This window comes from Stegodyphus dumicola, chromosome 10, assembly GCF_044657685.1.
Source record: "Stegodyphus dumicola isolate Sdum_Otavi_A_Nest chromosome 10, ASM4465768v1".
Classification (NCBI taxonomy): domain Eukaryota; kingdom Metazoa; phylum Arthropoda; class Arachnida; order Araneae; family Eresidae; genus Stegodyphus; species Stegodyphus dumicola.
The window spans coordinates 114,461,762-114,479,396 of NC_140777.1; the positions used below are offsets into that span (position 1 = coordinate 114,461,762).

Below are 17,635 nucleotides of genomic sequence, written 5' to 3' on the forward strand. Positions count from 1 at the left end.
GACAGAAAAGGTGTAATTTTGGTGGACTTCCTGGAAAGAGGCACTACAATAAACTCTCAAAGGTATTGCCAAACTCTCCAAAAACTCAGAAGAGCAATTCAAAACAAGCGCAGAGGAATGTTGAGCTCTAAGATCTTGTTGATTCACGACAACGCCCGGCCCCACACGGCAAATGTCACTCGTAAAGTTCTTGAATCTTTTAAGTGGGAGTTGTTTCCTCATCCGCCGTACAGTCCCAACCTGGCACCGAGCGACTTCCACCTATTCCCAGCAATGAAGAAGTGGCTGGCTATGCAGCGTTTTGATGACGACGCACAGCTGCAAGAAGAGGTAACGAAGTGGTTGAAGGCGCAGGCGGCCGAATTTTTCGACGAAGGAATTTCCAAGCTCGTACATCGCTACGATAAATGCCTTAATTTGTATGGTGACTATGTAGAAAAGTAGTATTTGAGTGTGGCTTTCATCTGTATATAATAAAATTTGTTTCCCATACTTTGTTTATTTTTTTATTCCAAAACGTAATCTACTTTCTGGATAGCCCTCGTATTCATGACATTTTTATTAATCATAGCATTTATGTAATAAATTAGAAATAAAGTAAAGTTTATTTGCATTTTTTCTTTCTTGATAAATTTACATCTGAAATTTTATCAGCAAGAAATGTGTTTTCAAATTGAGAATTTTTCTTTTTTTATTCAGGTTTTTAAATTGAAAAAAAATGTCTGTCTGTTCAACTAAAACTTTTTTTTTGTTTGTTTGTTTGTTTGTTTTATCTTTTGAAGTTGTGTAAGTCATAGTATTTAAGGACTTAACGAAGAATTTTCATCATTAAATATGCATCTGATTTCACCAATAAAAAAGTTTTCTTAAATCATAAGAGAAGATGAACAGAGTGTAAAATTATCGCTGCTGTGTAAGCTGTTAACTTAGAATTTTTGCATTTGCAAGAAATATTTCTTATTCTGTAATTAAAATTTTTCATTTGAGAGAAATACACTCACTTCCAAAAGTTAAGCACCGAGAGGAAAATGCTAATGAAGATGCAATTCGCTGCAGAGGTAGATGGAAGTATGCAAATATGTTAGGTAACAGCCAATTGCGCTTTCATGTCAAGAAATATGCAAAAAAGGCAGTCTGATAAGAAGCCAGCTTTATGAAGGGTTACAGAATTTGATTGTAAGTGCTAGTAGAAGGTGTTTAAAACTTTTGTACAATTTGTTTTCAAAACATATGTTTCTATGACTTCCGGAAGACGAATAGAAGATTCTGAGCACTGGCGTGCTGTGGGGACTATAAAGCAGGACAGTCTATCACAGATATTGCTCTTTTCTTCGGTGTTCATCATTCTGTAATTTCACGTGTATGGAAGCAATTCCAAACGACACAGACAGTTGTCCAAAGACCCATAGCCGTTTGCCCAAGGGTGACAACCCCCGCGGAAGATCGATATATTGCTATTGTAGCCAAGCGGAATCGCAGAGCGACCTCCACACGTGTGGCATCTATAATTACAGCATCGATTGGTAAGGCGATATCTGCAGCTACTGTACGCCAAAGCTTACATATGAGTGGAATGTACGCCCAGGTTACCTCAAGTTTGTGTTCCTCTATCCGTCCAATCAAGAGGGGCGCGATTAAGTGGTGCCGGGAACATGTCAATTGGAATGTGTCTGACTGGGGCAATGCCATGATGTTTACTGAGGAGTCAAGATTTGCTCTGGAGCCAGATGACAAGTGTATAAGGATATGGCGTGAACAACAAACAGGCAATCAGTCCCAAAATATCACAGAACATCACGCATTCTGAGGCGGAAGCATTATAGTGTGGGCAAGTATTTCATTAGGATACCGCACTAATCTGCACATCTTTAAACAGGGTTCTTTGACGGCTATCCAGTATCGAGATGAAATCCTAGAACCCATTGTGAGATTCTACACTGCAGCAGTTGGCCCTTCTTTTGTTTTAATGGATGATAACGAGCATCCCCATAGAGCTGACATCGTCGATGACTACCTGGAAAGTGAAGAGATTGTGCATATGGCGTGACCAGCATATTCACCTGACCTTAATCCCATTAAAAATCTTTGGGATGCTCTCGGCCATGCTGTATCTTCACGTTTCCCTCCTCTAGCCACTCTTATTGAGCTGGAAACTGCTGTACAAGAAGAATGTCGATTGCTTAATTCTGCAGTGGTTGACCACCTAATTGAAAGCATGGTCACAAGGTGTAAACTTTGTATACAGATGAGGGGGGGGATAACATACCCTATAAAGTGTCCTTTTTTTTTTTTTTTTTTTTTTTTTTTTTTTTTTTTGTTTTCCATTTTATGCTGTTTATTTTCACTTTATACATAATTATGTTTAAGTCTACAGTATGTCATTATCTGATAACTTACAAAAATTTAATACTGTTTTCATATATGTATATAATTATTGATTTTGTTTTATGCATAAATATATATGCTGCTTTCTTGCCGAATTTTGTGTCAATCAAAGCAGTATTTGTTGACTTTTTTACATTTTACATCTTCGTGCTTAACTTTTGGAAGTGAGTATATATATATCTTTATAAAAAGTTTGAGATTATATATATGACTTTTAATTAAATAAAATTTTTAAAGACTGCTATAAAAAATTTTTAAGATTAAATTTTGCAAGCAGATCTGAATATATCGTTGTGTAATGCGTAAATACTATCAGTCTAGTGTATAATATTTGAAGTTTTGTTCTAGATTTTACAAGAAAAAAAGTGAGAATAAATTTACTGTTACCTGCTTGGCAAATGATTATTCTTTAAGTCAATGCTCTTAATATTAGGTTATTTAATTTAAACAATGTACATGTTGGTTATTTAGCCAAACTGTATTGTAGTTTTGATCAAGCAACCTCTAATGTACATGAGATAAGAAATGTATTTTACTAGTTGCAATAGTAGTTCATAAAATTATCAGTTAGATATAATGCTTTGTACTGCAGATTTGATTCTCAGTTTCTTCTGACCTAATATATTGTGTGGTAACTGTAATTGTGTAGTTGTGTGGTAATAAATATAAGAATTAATTAATGCTTGTGATCCATTTTGTTTTTAAGTTGTTAGTTTTGTTGCATTGATGAGCAACTTATCTGAGATCTTAGGCTTGGCAACAGCTCTAAAAATTAAGACTTGCTTGGCTTCGTGACATTAATATGTGATAGGGCATGGAAGGACTAGAAGAATAGTTTTCGACCTTTTCTATTCCATGCCATTTATCAGAATATCACCCTTCAATTTTTTTTTATTTATTTTATTTAAGAACATTTCAAATAACATATAAACTTGAAGATGGAATATATTTTATTTCAGTTCATTGTAAATTTAATGTTTATTGTATATAAAAAATGCATGTATGACTTATGTTCATTAATGTATGAATTACTATTATATTTAATAAATATATGTAAGAAAAATAAAGAATATGTAAAAGATTAAATTAGCAACGTAAATTTCCCTTCTCTAGTTCTAAAAATAGTAACCTCTATTTGCACTGCGTCATTTCGAGACTAATCTATGTCATATGATTCTTACATAATTCTGATGATGTAAATGAAATTAAAATTCAAGCAACCAATAATAATTTTACAGAAATATTAACTATCCAATCAAAATGCATTGAGAACTAAAACTAACTCAGTCTGAATTAAGATTTTACCCTGAACATAACGCACTTGCTTTCAACGCTTTGGCCTAGCTGGACTGCTGTCTATCTGCTCCTTCTATCTTACTTCAAATTTTTCTAAAATGTAAGCTTTTTGGATGAGGCACAATTAATGTGCCAACTTGATTGTGGCCACAACATGTTTGCTGAAATAAAAAATGAAGATGTGATCTGATTTTGCGTCCAATTTCCTATTCATTATGGATGAACACTTCAACGCCATCAAAATTGCTGCTGGTCATTACTTCTGAGTTTGTTTTTCTCACACACACACACACACACACATATATATATATATATATATATATATATATATATAAGGAAGTATTTCTATTGGTTTATCTGTGCATATATGAGGCTTCTTTAAAAATTTTTTAGCCTTTAACTGTATTTTTTTATATGTGTCATAAATTTGTGCAAACTTCAAAAATTTATAATGAAAGAAGTAATGCTTGGGGGAAAAAAATCGGTTTGCACAAATATGGTCACAGAAACATTGCATTCTTTTCAATATATAAAAAAAAATATTCCAAAAAGTAACCGAAAGTGGGCGCTCATATATCATACTGAGACATTTTATGCAAATCAGCCACACAAATGGACAGTGAAACAGAGGCACAATAATATGACTCTGTGCATTTATTTTTTAAGTAAAATATGATCAACTTGATCACAGCACAAGGTATTAGGCAAGTGAGGCACATCACTATGCCTATTACAGCTGCATGTACCATGTCAACATCGATGTCACCAACAGTCTTTCAAGTGGCATATTTCAATTCAACGAAACCCTCCAGTACACATGAAACTTTTAAGTATGCCCTCAACCAAAAACCTGCTAGTGTCAAGTCTGGGGATCATGATGGCCACTTAAACTTATACCCTCGACTTTTGACTTGATCTTCAGTAAAAGTTTCCAGCTGTAAAGTCTTTACTTCACATGCAACATCGGGCAGAGCACCATCCTGCTTGAAGGTGATGATAGGTAATGCATGTCTTTTCTGCAGTGCAGGCAGAATATAGTCATGCAAAAGCGTAACATACCGTTCTGTACTGACTGTATGGGTTTTCCAGCCAGATACAGACAACACTTTTCAAAAAAGAAAAGTCCCAGAACAAAAGGTGCAGTGAAACTATACCAAACAGTCCATTCCATGAAGAGAATGCAGTGGCTTGGTCAGGTAGTCACAAGGGTTTGACTTCCAAATGTGTGACTGTTTTGCATACTGATTTCACCACGCAAAAATGGGCTCCATCAATCCTCATGATATTTGGCAAACATTGTGGGTCGTGTTCCATTTTTGCTGGTGCTTATGTAGCAAAATTTATTTTTTGATTTGTATCTGCCAATAATAACTGGTCAAGTGCCTGTATTTTGTATCATTGTTTGTCTATTATTTGTTATTTTGTAATTCATGATTCTAGAATCCCCATTATTTTCCCTACCTCACGAGCATTGCTACTCCTCATTGATATCTTGGTCACCGATTCTTTCGTAACACTTCGTACAACATGGATGCAGCCCAAATTTAAGGATGTTTTGGCACTTTGTGTACAGTCATTAAAACATCATACTTAATTCAGTATCCCATTCAATGAAATAGGGCTGTTTTGTGCCTTTAGTCCTTTTCCTATATGAAACTTTTGCGGTGTTATACTTGTGAATTCACCATTCTTGTAGAAATGTTTAACCACTAACACTCAACCTGGTAATGATAGCATGCTGCCAGCCTCAAATGATGAGTCCATTTCCAGGGAGATATTTTACTGCTAACCTTATTTGCATAAAATGTTCCAGTATGAAACATGAGTGCCCCCTTATTTTGTATGTGTCCCAGTATGACACATGAGTTATTTTTGGAATCATGTTTTTTAATACATGGAAATCCTGTGGTCCTATTCATGCAAACTAATTTTTTTTTCCTAACATTACTTCTTTTATTATGAATTTTTGAAGTTTGTATGAATTTATGACACACCCTCCTGTATTCATTGAAACACCTAAATATTAGGTCAGTTAATAAGTTTGTGCGTATTAAGAGTATGCTTGGAATTCACTATGATGCATTTACTAAAGCAATACAATTTTGAACCTGTTGAAACTTGTCATTGTTTGACTAACATATTATTCAGTTCGTCACCAGCTTTTGTAAATATCGAACGCATTTTAGTACCCATAGAAGATGAATATGCTAGATAATCAGTACAAACGTGCTGTGCTACATTTTTTATTTTTGTGTGGTGAATCTACCAGGTTTGCAGCGATAAAAATTAAGTGCATGCTAAAATGTAAGGACTTTAGCATGCACTAAATTAAGAACATGCTATTAGTGTAAGGACTGCCCAGAAATGGTTTAAAAAATTTTAAGTTGGAAAAAGCAGCATTGATGATGAACCCCGCTCAGGATGTTTTGAACTGTTAGAACCAAATCAAATGATTAATTCAGAAGTTTATAGTGAATAACTCTGCAGTGTAAACTCAGAATTGATCAAAAAATGCCCACGATTGGTGAATATCAAGAAAGTGTTGTTTCATCATGAAATGCTAGACTGCATACGGCTCAACAATGCTGCAAAAAAATTAGTGAATTTAATTGGAAGCTTTTGCCACATCCTGCTTACTCCCCAGATATTGCCCTAAGTGATTTTCACTTATTTCATGCCTTACAATTTTTTTTTAATTGGGAAAAAAAATTAAATTTTAACCAGGATGTACACAATGAACTTTCAAGTTTTTTTGCATCAAAACCAGAGTCTTTCTACAGCAATGGCATAAAGAGATGCCTGTAAGATGACGAGACATTGTCTATAATGGAGAAATATATATAATTGATTAAAATGTGAAATTGTTTTTTTTTTTTATATTAATTAAAAATTTACCAAAGAATGCACACGAATTTATGGACTGACTCAATAGTTACTAAGTTACTAATAGCAGAAAGGTTAATGTTTCCCCCTTAAAATTGTCTTTTACATTTTGCAAGTGTGGAACACTAGGAATTTCATTATTCATTTTTTAACTAAAGCTTGTATACTGTTCTGTTTCAAAACCCTGGTAAATTCTTAATAAAAAAATCTTGATATTAGTAATATATTTTTATGGAACTTAAAACATTTACAAGCATTAATAATTCAGAAGTCAAACAACAAAAATCAGCGTTATATTTTCAAAATTTTCACAGAACTAGTTTCAATGGTTTTATCGAACCACCATCCTCATCTGCAAAACCGCAAATGAATAAGATAGGAAATAATGATTAGATAAGATAAGAAAGCCTGGACAAGAATAAGCAAGTGGCGTCGATGTTGGAGAAACCAGAACTAAAACATAATTTCTTTAAAGGCCACAGGCAAAGATGGATTGGAATTAGGATCGGTAACTAGAACAGAGAAGGTTTTTTTTTAATGTGAAATGCCTCTAGAAAATCCAGTTCTCCAATGGAAGATGTTTTTTGAATAATTTTGGCTGCAGAAAAATTTAAAGTGTGATTTTCGGACCAACAATGTTGAGCAACAGAAGACTTCTGTGTTTCCTTTTTTCTAACATATGCCTCATGTTCCTTGACGCAAAATTTTAAGACTCTCTTAGTTTGGCCAATGTAAATTAAACCACACTGGCAAGGAATCCTATAAATACCCCAAGAATTCATATCCAGAATGGGGTCCTTGAGTATGGAACTTGGAATTTTATTGATGGGAGAATAAACAACCCGAAAGTTAAATTTCTGCAAAATATGTGCAACTATATAGCTAATTGATGGAAAGAAGAGAATGACAACATAATTTTTATAATCTCCTAAAACAAGAGTGTGCCTTTTAGTATGTTGAGATGAGAATTTTTTAACTGCTTGATTAATAATGTTGGGTGAAAAGCCCCTGTCAATAGCTACTGCTTTTAAATAATTTAGTTCTTCATCAAGGGCTAGTTTGGAGGAGCAAACTTGAAGAGCACGGAAAACATAAGAATAAAATGAAGCTAACTTTTGCTTAGTCGGATGACATGATTTAGAGTGTGAGTGTGGTGGAAGGGAAACCGATGAAGGTTTACGGTAAACCGTAGTACTGAAGTTGGATGTCTTACGTGTGACCAGAATGTCGAGAAACGGAAGAGAATTGCAAGTCTCAATTTCAGAAGTGAACTGAATAGCAGGATCAATAGAGTTCATTGTTGAAAGAACTTTATTTAAATCATCTTTATTACCTTCAAACAGGGTAAAAGTATCGTCTACGTAGCGGAACCATGCCGGGAAGTTTAAAGTTTCAAACAATTTTGATTCATAATAATGCATGTAGATATCAGCCAGGATGGGACTGATGGGGCTTCCCATGGCTAATCCCTCAGTTTACTTGTAATATTTATTTTGGAAAACAAAATGTGTTTGTTTTAAACAGAGTTGAGTGAGAGAAATTAGCTCATCAATTTCGATGCAAGAGAAATGAAATTTACGAAGTCTGGTTTCTAGACATCTTAATAAAGCTGAGGGTGGTGGTTTGGTAAAACCATCAAAACTAGTCCTGTGAAAATTTTGAAAATATAACGCTGATTTTTGTTGCTTGACTTCTGAATTAGTATTTGTTCGGCGTGTTAGTGTGTCTTAATTTACAAGCACGTTTAGAAATTAAATAAGTACTGTTATCACATAATGGTAGTTTTTAGGAATTCAAACATAATCATTCAAAATAATAATTCAATAATTCAAACATTGAGTAACTGAAGTGTCATAGATTTCATAATTAATTTTCCAAGGTCATACTATGGTGTTTGTTATGTTTATACTTTTTCTTCTCAAAACAATAATTTAATTAATGCCTCTTTATATCTTGAGTATTTATTAATGCATACAACAATGCATTGATGATTATCTAAACTACATTAATAGCAACTGAATTATATACAATAATTGCTAGATTCGCAATGTAATTCTTTTTAACTATTGGCTTCCACAAGCTCTTCTGCTATTCAGATCTCTCTCTAGGTCTCCCTTTCAACAACTGTTTTTCACTACCTCTCTGGCTGAGAGCTACCATTTTCTTGCATGCATTGCGTTGTAGTGATGTCACCCATTCATCACAGTGTTATAGAATGGGGGAAAAATTCTTAGCAGATTTTAGTAGAGAAATTAAATGTTTATCTAAATGAAAGCTGAATATTGACATTGAAAGAAAACGAAACAGATGTGCAGTTCTTAGAATATAATTATGTTGTAGAATTTAAAAAAAAAAAAAAAAAATAGTGTTTGATTGAGAAAGAAATTTTAAAAATTTGACTCTGATGTTAAAAGTAAAATAACTTTTTTTAATATATAATGTAAAAGAGTAATCTCCGCAATTAATAAGTCATTTATATTTTCATTTTTTTAATTTTTTGGCATTTAATTACTGAAAATATTCTTAATTTATTATGGTATTGAGCAAATAGGTATTTTTCTATTATCAGAGCCGAATTCAGAGATATATGTATGTATGTATGTATGCATGTACACACACACACACACATATGCACATACATACATTTCAGTATCCAGTCCTGATAACAGAGAAGTACAAATAAATGTAATTTATTTGTGTATTAAATATATTAGTATTTTTATTTTATTATTTAAATAAGAAACACTGCGAATAGATGTTTCTTTAGAATGTCTTTTACTTATAGTTCATTTTTTTAATCTTCTTGCAGGAGATATTTGAAGCTCTTTGTGATTTGGATGAACAAAATAAGTCATATATATTTGAAGTAACACGCAATACAACGAAACTGCATAACTGTATGGCAAAATTGCTGGCACATTCTTTGCAGCGCTGTGCTCAAAAAGATACGTTCTATAAGATTCGACTTCCCATGTCAGAAGAGCTTGATTGAATAATGTTTAAAAATGTAGATTACTTTGCATATATATTTAAATTAGATGAATACTTAAAATAAAACTTTTTTGATTTTTATGGTATAGTTTTCATTTGATTTTGTTATTTGAACTTTATTTTCGTTGTAACATGTACTTTAGTTTTCTGATATTAAATTTTTTTATCACAGTTATTAGTCAGTAGTGAATTAAAAGAGAAAAATATTTTTTCATATGTAAAATATATGAACTAAAAAGAGCCTTTGATCTGTATGTAGAATAGTAGCAAAAATTCTTTTTCTGATTGAGAATATTAATATTTGATTATTATCTTAGTGCAGTTTATTTGTTTTAATTCTTTACTACATCTGTCTGTGTTGGAAATAATTATTATTCATAAATAATTTATTAATGTTTGCTTAAGTTTAATTGGATGTGAATTGAAAAATCTTTATCAAAACTCTTGCTACCAAACTTTTATAAGGCTGTGCAGACTATTATTTGATTTGAATTCAAGCTGATCCCTTTCTTTTTGTATTTGAATAATATATTATACATGTATAGACATTTGAATTCAAGCTGACCCTTTTCTTTTTATATTTGAATAATGTTTTATACATGTGTAGACATTTATCTTAAATTTTTCAGTGCAATATTGCAAGATCCTTTGAATATCCATACTGCACAGTAAAACTCAATTATTTAAATTTTAATGAGTTTAAATAAATTGTTTTATGTAGAATATAAAATACAATATCAACATTGGATATAGTATTTTCAAATTCCAAATCTTAAGCGTGGAAAATAGAATCACCTCAATACAGATAAAAATAATGTTTTTTTTTTTTTTTTAATTTTATTTTGTGTGTGCGTTTCACTATTTCCAATCTTAGAATCTTTAGCAGAAAATGATATGAAATGAAATTAAAATGCAACATTGATAGAATGGACAATAAGGATACAGAGCTGCAACTCTTCTGCTTTTAACGAGAGATTCCCATTTTTTCATCCTGTCTCCTGGTCTCCTCATAAATTACGAGATCTCCCAATTTTTGATTTATTTCAATTTAGATTTTCTCTTTCAAAAGTAATTGTAGAAATATTGAGGATTAGTATGAAGAAAAAGGAAATCTCTGAAGACAGTTTTGATGAAATATGCTAAAAAAGCTAAAGTAGTGGCAATGATTTCTTTATAAAAATAAAATTTTGTAAATTCTCTCTCCCTTTCATAATGATTTTCAGCATAAGTTTTAAATGTGTTTGTTTTGAACTATAGAAGAGATTTATAAACTTTTTATAATGATTTCATCGAGATTTAATAATTAAATATTTGCCCTTTTTCCTTTAAATCTGTAAATGGTATTTTTTGAAGTTTATCTGTGCAATTTTATGTGTTCTAATTATTAATTTATTTTTATCATGTATAGAAATGCTTTGATAAATAAAAAGCTTTTCTTCCATTCTCAGAATTTTATCAGTGTAAAATTTACTAAATAAAAATATGGAATGAAATTAATCAAAAACTGCACCATACAATTAAAATTTAGAATGATGGATTAGGCATCAGATTGGTATAATATATGTCAAAATCATATTATAGCCAATTTAATAATATGAATACATAAAAAGATTTTTAGTTCAATTTTTTGGGTTGGTATTCTTTTAAAATTGCATCTCGGTTCAGCATGAGTGTGTGTGTGATTATGGCAAAGCCTCGAGGGCTATTTGCCTAAGGGAAGGAGTGCCTTCATGGAGAACTTTCTAAGGGAAACTGGCATATACACGTTACACATGGGGAAAACCACGAAAACGCTTACGCAGCCAGCCCATTTGTGGGATTCGAACCTCGAAGCAAACTACCAGTGTTCATCGACTTTACCGCTCAGCCGCTGGTGGGCTGGTGCAGCATGAAAAATGCCCCTATTTTGTATTTCAGAATTGGCAAACTATGAAGATATCTGCTGCATAACTATGCTGTTCGGTCTGTGTGCGCATCCCAATACTTGCATCTGCGCACACATCAAGAGCCACTTGGATAGTTTTGTTATGTGATGCTATGCTAAGTTTTTAGAGAGCATTCATGGCTGCAAGTGATCATGAGCAGTGCAAGCTAATGAAAATAAAATTGTTAAAGATTAGTTACAGTCCATGTGCACATATGCCTTGCATATTCTTCAGAGCTTAAACCTATTGAATATGCCTAAGATCCTTTTTTGAGATGTGTAATACAGAGGTATACTTGAATGTAGTGAAAACCACTTTTTTCAAGTATACAGACACTTAGAACTGCCTTTCAAGAATATTGAGAAATCGCAATAGTACTTTGGAACAATTTTGTCTGAAACATGCAACATCCGTACAGAGTGTTTGTGTTGTTGAAGTTCATGGAGCCCATACTGCCTACTGATAATGTAAAGTCTGTTAACATGCATGTGGAAGTTTGCAATTTATGGTACCCCTCTTCTTTTCATTATCTTGTTCTTTAACCTGGTCTGAAATTTATTTTTACTATTTGAATTTGATGCCATAATTCACTTGTTGTATTGGTATGTTTAATTTCTTGGAATAATACCCACTATGAATTGTACTACAACATATTATTGTTCCTTATCAATTATCAGGCAGTGAAATTATTATTCTTATACTGGAAATAAGATAATGTAAGTCAGTGATTTCAAACTCAAAGTGCATGTGGGACAAATGCATGATCTAAAAACAGTTAAGTTTTCAGAGGAAATTTATTGAGTGGGACAAAATGTGAGAATAAATAAAGACAACTTATTCTCTTTCTTTTATTTATTAAAATTTTCTTTGTTGCACAGAGAAAAAATAGATATATTTAAATGTAAGTAATTATAATATTATTTGTTTCTTACTAGATCTTTCTGTTGAACACCTTGTGATGTTTTGATTTCAATAAAGTTTGTAATCTTGAAGGAAAATTTCTAGAAACTATCTTCATCATGAGTTGTAAATGCTCATCAATCAGGCGGGTTCTTTTTTAGACTTATTAATTTTCAACTGCAGAAAAAACTTTTCCCATAAGTTTATACTCCCAAACAAACCAATTATTCTTATTACAAAAATTCATAACTGAGAGTATTTATCTTTTGACAAGTATAAATATGTAATCTTCAAATCTCTGAATAAGATTTATACCAATAATATAAATTAATTATCTTCATTTATGAATTTTCTGGTGCATTGTTTATGTTTGTTTTTAATGAAAATGAAAATAAAGTTAACTCGGATTTCTTGAAATTTCTTTGCAACAAATACATAATTAAAATACTTTTGCAGGCCACATAAAATTGCTTCTGGGGCTACCAGTTTGAGAGTAATGATGTAAATAATCTAAAGTTTGTTAGACGTAGTTTAATAATTTTCGATTGCAACCTAAAGCCTATCTGTTGTCAGATGAACAATGGAAATATAATTACTGATATAATAGTGTCCTTTGCTCTTCTCCTTAACAGGCATCCTCCCACTTGATAGGGATATACATAAGCGAAAACTGACTGTCCTATGATAAATAGGAGATGCCCCTCATCATTCTTCAAATGTCAACAGTGATAAACATGTAATTTTATTAAAAGGAGTAGAGTCAAACTACAGTCACTCGCAGTTAAGTTTGGCTGTCCATATTAGGTGGGCAAGCAGGCTTGTAAACTTTCCTTAGGAACAATTAATGAACTATCCTACACCTCATCACCCTTGATGCACCATTCCTTGAGTATACGGATTAAATTTATCTGTGCACCATCGGATCGACTCAACTAAATCCCTGGGTGCTAGGACTTGTCCTGAAAGACACTATGTAGGATGTGGAGCTTATGAAACCAGTGAAAAGTTGGTTGTCATATTACCCACTTGAATGGTTGATTCCACTACCCTCTGGGACAGCATAGGGCCCTTTTAGCAAAAATTGAGCTTGTGTACATTATACTGCAGAATATAGTACTAAGCTAGTATATGCAAGCCCTTGAGGTAAAAAGGAGTAGAGTTTGAAGTCAAAAATTAAATTTTGAAAAGGACCATTAAATCACGAAAAAGATGCATTTTTTCTTCATTTCATTTTTAGTAGGTTGAACGAATATGTTCTTGAAAGAAATCTTCTGAACTTCTTACAAATAATCAACAAAAGGGATTCTTTTAACATGGCAGTAAGAATGAAATAATGCCACGTAAAAGAGAAAATATGGCATACTCATGAGAAACCTACAATTGATGCTGTGAGTCTGTATCAACACAATGAGTAAATTATAGATATTTCTAGCTTCAAAAAAAATGTTAATGTTTAGTATTATCTTATAGAGAGACTTTTACATTTTGTTTTATAGAAGTAAAATATTTCATTTGTTTTAATTGTCTGATCTGTGTTAAAATAAAAATCCCTTATTTCAATAAATAGCAAAGAAAGTCTTTTTCTAAGATTTCTTTAGAGTACGCAGATAAGCAGTAGCCATACTTTGTCCGGATGAAAGAAGAGTATACTCAATATTTTGCTTATGTTCGCCAGATGTCGCCACTAATCAATTCATTCTAGCAGTGAAACTTATTTTCAAGTCCAAAAGGGCTATTAGTCTCGAAATTGGATTTTGCTTCAAATCATAATAAATGCGTCCTTTCACTTTTCATTTGAGTCTTGCCATTTGGCAAAATCTAAGATGTTTATCTTTCAGTCTGTTGTGTATCAACAAACTAAGCAATAGATGCTGTTCTTAATATTCATTTCTTACACTTTTGAATCGGATTGATTTGAGTAATAAAAATGCATTTAATTCATGATATATCTGCTTAAAAATATTCAATATTTTCGTAGAATGAAGTTATATGCTTTTTTTGTTATTTATTTCATATCATATTTTGTAAAACTTTCTGTTCGTCTGAATTTTGATTAACACACTCAACTATGTAAAATAAACAGTGGCGACGTTGTAGTGGAATAAAAAATTTTCTCTCGAGCGAACGAGACTATCTATGGAAAACTCGAAATACATGCTGTTTTAAAACATTTTGTGATTATGCTTTTGAATTGAATTTATTCGGCGTAATTGCGAAGAACGTAATAACTAAATATTAAATAAGTAAAGTTAACATACAAAACTTTAATAATAAAAAGACAAAAGAAAAGTTTTGTAAGCTGTCTTACTCAAGAAACTGAACACATATGATGAACTGAGAAAAGATTGAAAAAAAAGTATGTGGTTGTAAAGAAAGTTTTCCGCCAAAAAACATATCTTTATAAAGTTAAAAAAAAAAAAATGAAAGCAGTACTTTTAGTGCGGGTGGTAATCACTATCTCAAATCTATGATTTTCTGCCGAAGTTTTGGTAGTATTTCAAAGCCTTCGTCCTAGAAACTTAGTGGGCGCGAGTCCGAAAACAGATCAACCTCATTTCGGACGTCGTGTGTAGAATGGAAGATAGCACCTGCAAGATGTAGCTGCAGGTGGGAAAAAAGATAGAAGTCCGCTGGAGCGGTCGGTGCTATATCGTAGGTGTAACAAAAGATCCCATTCTAGTCCGTACAAAGTTCAGCCGGTGAATGCAGACACATGTTGTCTTGCATTATCTTGATGGAACATTACCTTTTAGCGCGGGAACTCAGTTCGTCGTTCTTCCTTAATAGCAGTGTCAACACGGACTAGCATCTCGCTGTACACCTTATTGTAGAGGGGTTTTACCTTTTTCCAGATACTCTTTGTGGATAATACCACGGTAAACCCACCAGATACAAGCATGATCTTTTTGTTAGTGAAATTGCGGTTTGTGTAGTTGCCGACGGGCTCACACCAACGGCCTGTGTTGTTGAAGTAAATTCAGTTTTCATTACAAGTGGCGATTCGGTCTAGAATTTTGTCCATGCATTCATATTCGAGCAGATTAGTGTAGCCCCGAATACGTCTGTCCCTATTTGCGTGAGTCAGCTCATGGTTGAACTTGTACGTCAAGTTTATGCCATGCATAGCGCAACTAATGGCCATGGCATTAACGTCTAAATCCGTAGCAAGCTCTAAAGTATTTGCATGCTGATCTTCTTTCACAACTTCTCACAGGCGGGCCTCATGAACATCAGTAGGTCGGCCAGAGCGCTGTGCTTCTTGAATGTCTTAGTCCTTGTATTTGAACTTTCGGTGCCAAACCTTCACAGTGTCATGTGATATAACATCAGTACCTAAAGCTGTGCACATTATTTGGTGACATTCTGTATCTGACTTTTTGCAACAGAACTGGAAGTCAATGACGGTTCTAATGTGGTAGCAAGATACTCGTAGTTCCATTTCAGGCACCTTGTACATAATGATAACGATATTTTTTTACAAGTTTCACAACACAGTGTTCTAAAGCAAGTCTCTTTCTTTGAAATGCCAAAAATCATTTGACAAAATATGATTAAACACGCCAATATGAACTGTTTGCGGTGGCGAGAAACTTTCGTTAAAACCCGATAAAAAAAATGTATGCCAAACTTAATACCGCATCAGGAATTATGAACATATGCTGGTGTGCAGCGTAAAAAAATTTTGTGATTTTGTTGTTGAACTGTATGTGGCGTAAGTGCGAAGAAAAAGATCCTTAATAATAAAGCTAAGAAGACAAAAAAAAAAAAGGATTTGCACGAGTGGATGCGAGAAGAGACTAGTAGACTGCGAGCTCAGCGAGAGCATAAAACGCCTTACAAACCCTTTCTTCTCACTGGTACTCGAGTAGGAAGTAGTGAAGAGAAAGGCTTTGTAAGTACTCGAGCTCGAGTCCCGGCGAACGGGCATTGGCGTTTTCGCGGTTTTTCCCATGGTGGAAACGAGCCAGTTTCCCTTAAAAAAAAAAAAAAACCTCCACGGGGCATCCCTCCCTTTCCGTGTAGTGCCTAAGGGCGGAGCACGTAATTATCAAAAAAAAAATCTTTCTGTTAACAGACCCTTTCCTTTTTCTTAACAACTGTCAAACTCTGAAACCTTTTAGATTTTTTTAATTATTATTTTTTAGTCCAGCAATGTAGAGGAAAACGTTATGCTATTGAAGTTCACGATAAGCATCGCTCCCTGTTCGGTAGCAAACCATATTCCATACTGTCTCATTCTTTTCTAATCAAGGAAAAATTCGTATTCGATAAGAAAGCAAGATACGATAATGATGAAGCATATTGTCCGCCCGGTGCAATTTCTGCTGCTGCTTCCGCCCGCTACCTTCCTTAGTTCTAAAAAAATTGCCTTAAACTGCAACACTGATTGCACTGGTCCCGGTTTCAATCGCCCGATGTGACACTGCTTTTGGCCGGTTTCCATGACTGAAACTGACTTAAATAGGGTATTCAACTAGCAGAAATATTTCGTATTAACTTATGCAAAAAAAAAAAAAAAAAAATAGTACTAAATTTCCGTGTGCTTTCGTTTCACTTTATTTAGTTTTATTTTATGATGTTATCTTAGATGATATTATGTGCTCAGCGTAAAAACACTGAATTAAAACGCGCAGGACAAGCATGAAAAGAAAAAATCAAAACTTACCCCACTCTAAACATGTGTTATTAGATATAGTAATCAACCCTCATAATTGGAAGCCCCAGTGACCGGTACAGCGCTTAACATAGGCATTGATCTAGCTAGTGATTTAAGTCTCTTTTAGTGATAAAATGTTGTAACATTAAATTTTTAGGTATGTAATATATTATTCACGTACATACAGGTATTCCTATTTATACGAAAAGCACGAAATATGTATTCATTATTTTTAGTGGATTTTGCTATTTTAATCAACGGTTCTGAAACAGGGAAACCTTCTGCTTTTAAATATTTAAATTTTTCTTTTCTCATAAGCAGTTCATAATCAAGGGAATGTGTGTGTGATTTCTAATTTATTGTTAGTGCTGAAAATGTTTAATTGTTGCTGATACAGCCGAAGGGTTGCAATTCGATCAAAAGCCAGACTTGTTGCGTCTCTTACATCAAGGATATTTAAAAATGAAACTTCTGCTGATTTTATGGAATCATAGTAACGAACAGCAACTACGGTGAATTAATTCATGAATAATTTTTTTTTAATTTTCCCCCCTTTTTTCTTAGTTTTCGTCAAATAAATTTAGTGTTAAAGCATTTT

At 33.1% G+C, this 17,635-nt stretch overlaps 1 protein-coding gene across 1 annotated transcript in view; it reads left to right on the plus strand.

Moving 5' to 3' along the window:
• Nucleotides 1-9,636, plus strand: part of LOC118200781 (BRISC and BRCA1-A complex member 1-like) — a 34,847-nt gene extending 25,211 nt beyond the window's left edge. The window contains exon 8 of the mRNA XM_035372743.2: nt 9,374-9,636. Coding sequence (XP_035228634.2) covers nt 9,374-9,556 — 183 coding nt within the window. The 3' untranslated portion in view covers nt 9,557-9,636. The remainder of the gene's footprint in view (nt 1-9,373) is intronic.
• The last annotated feature ends 7,999 nt before the right edge of the window (nt 9,637-17,635 follow it).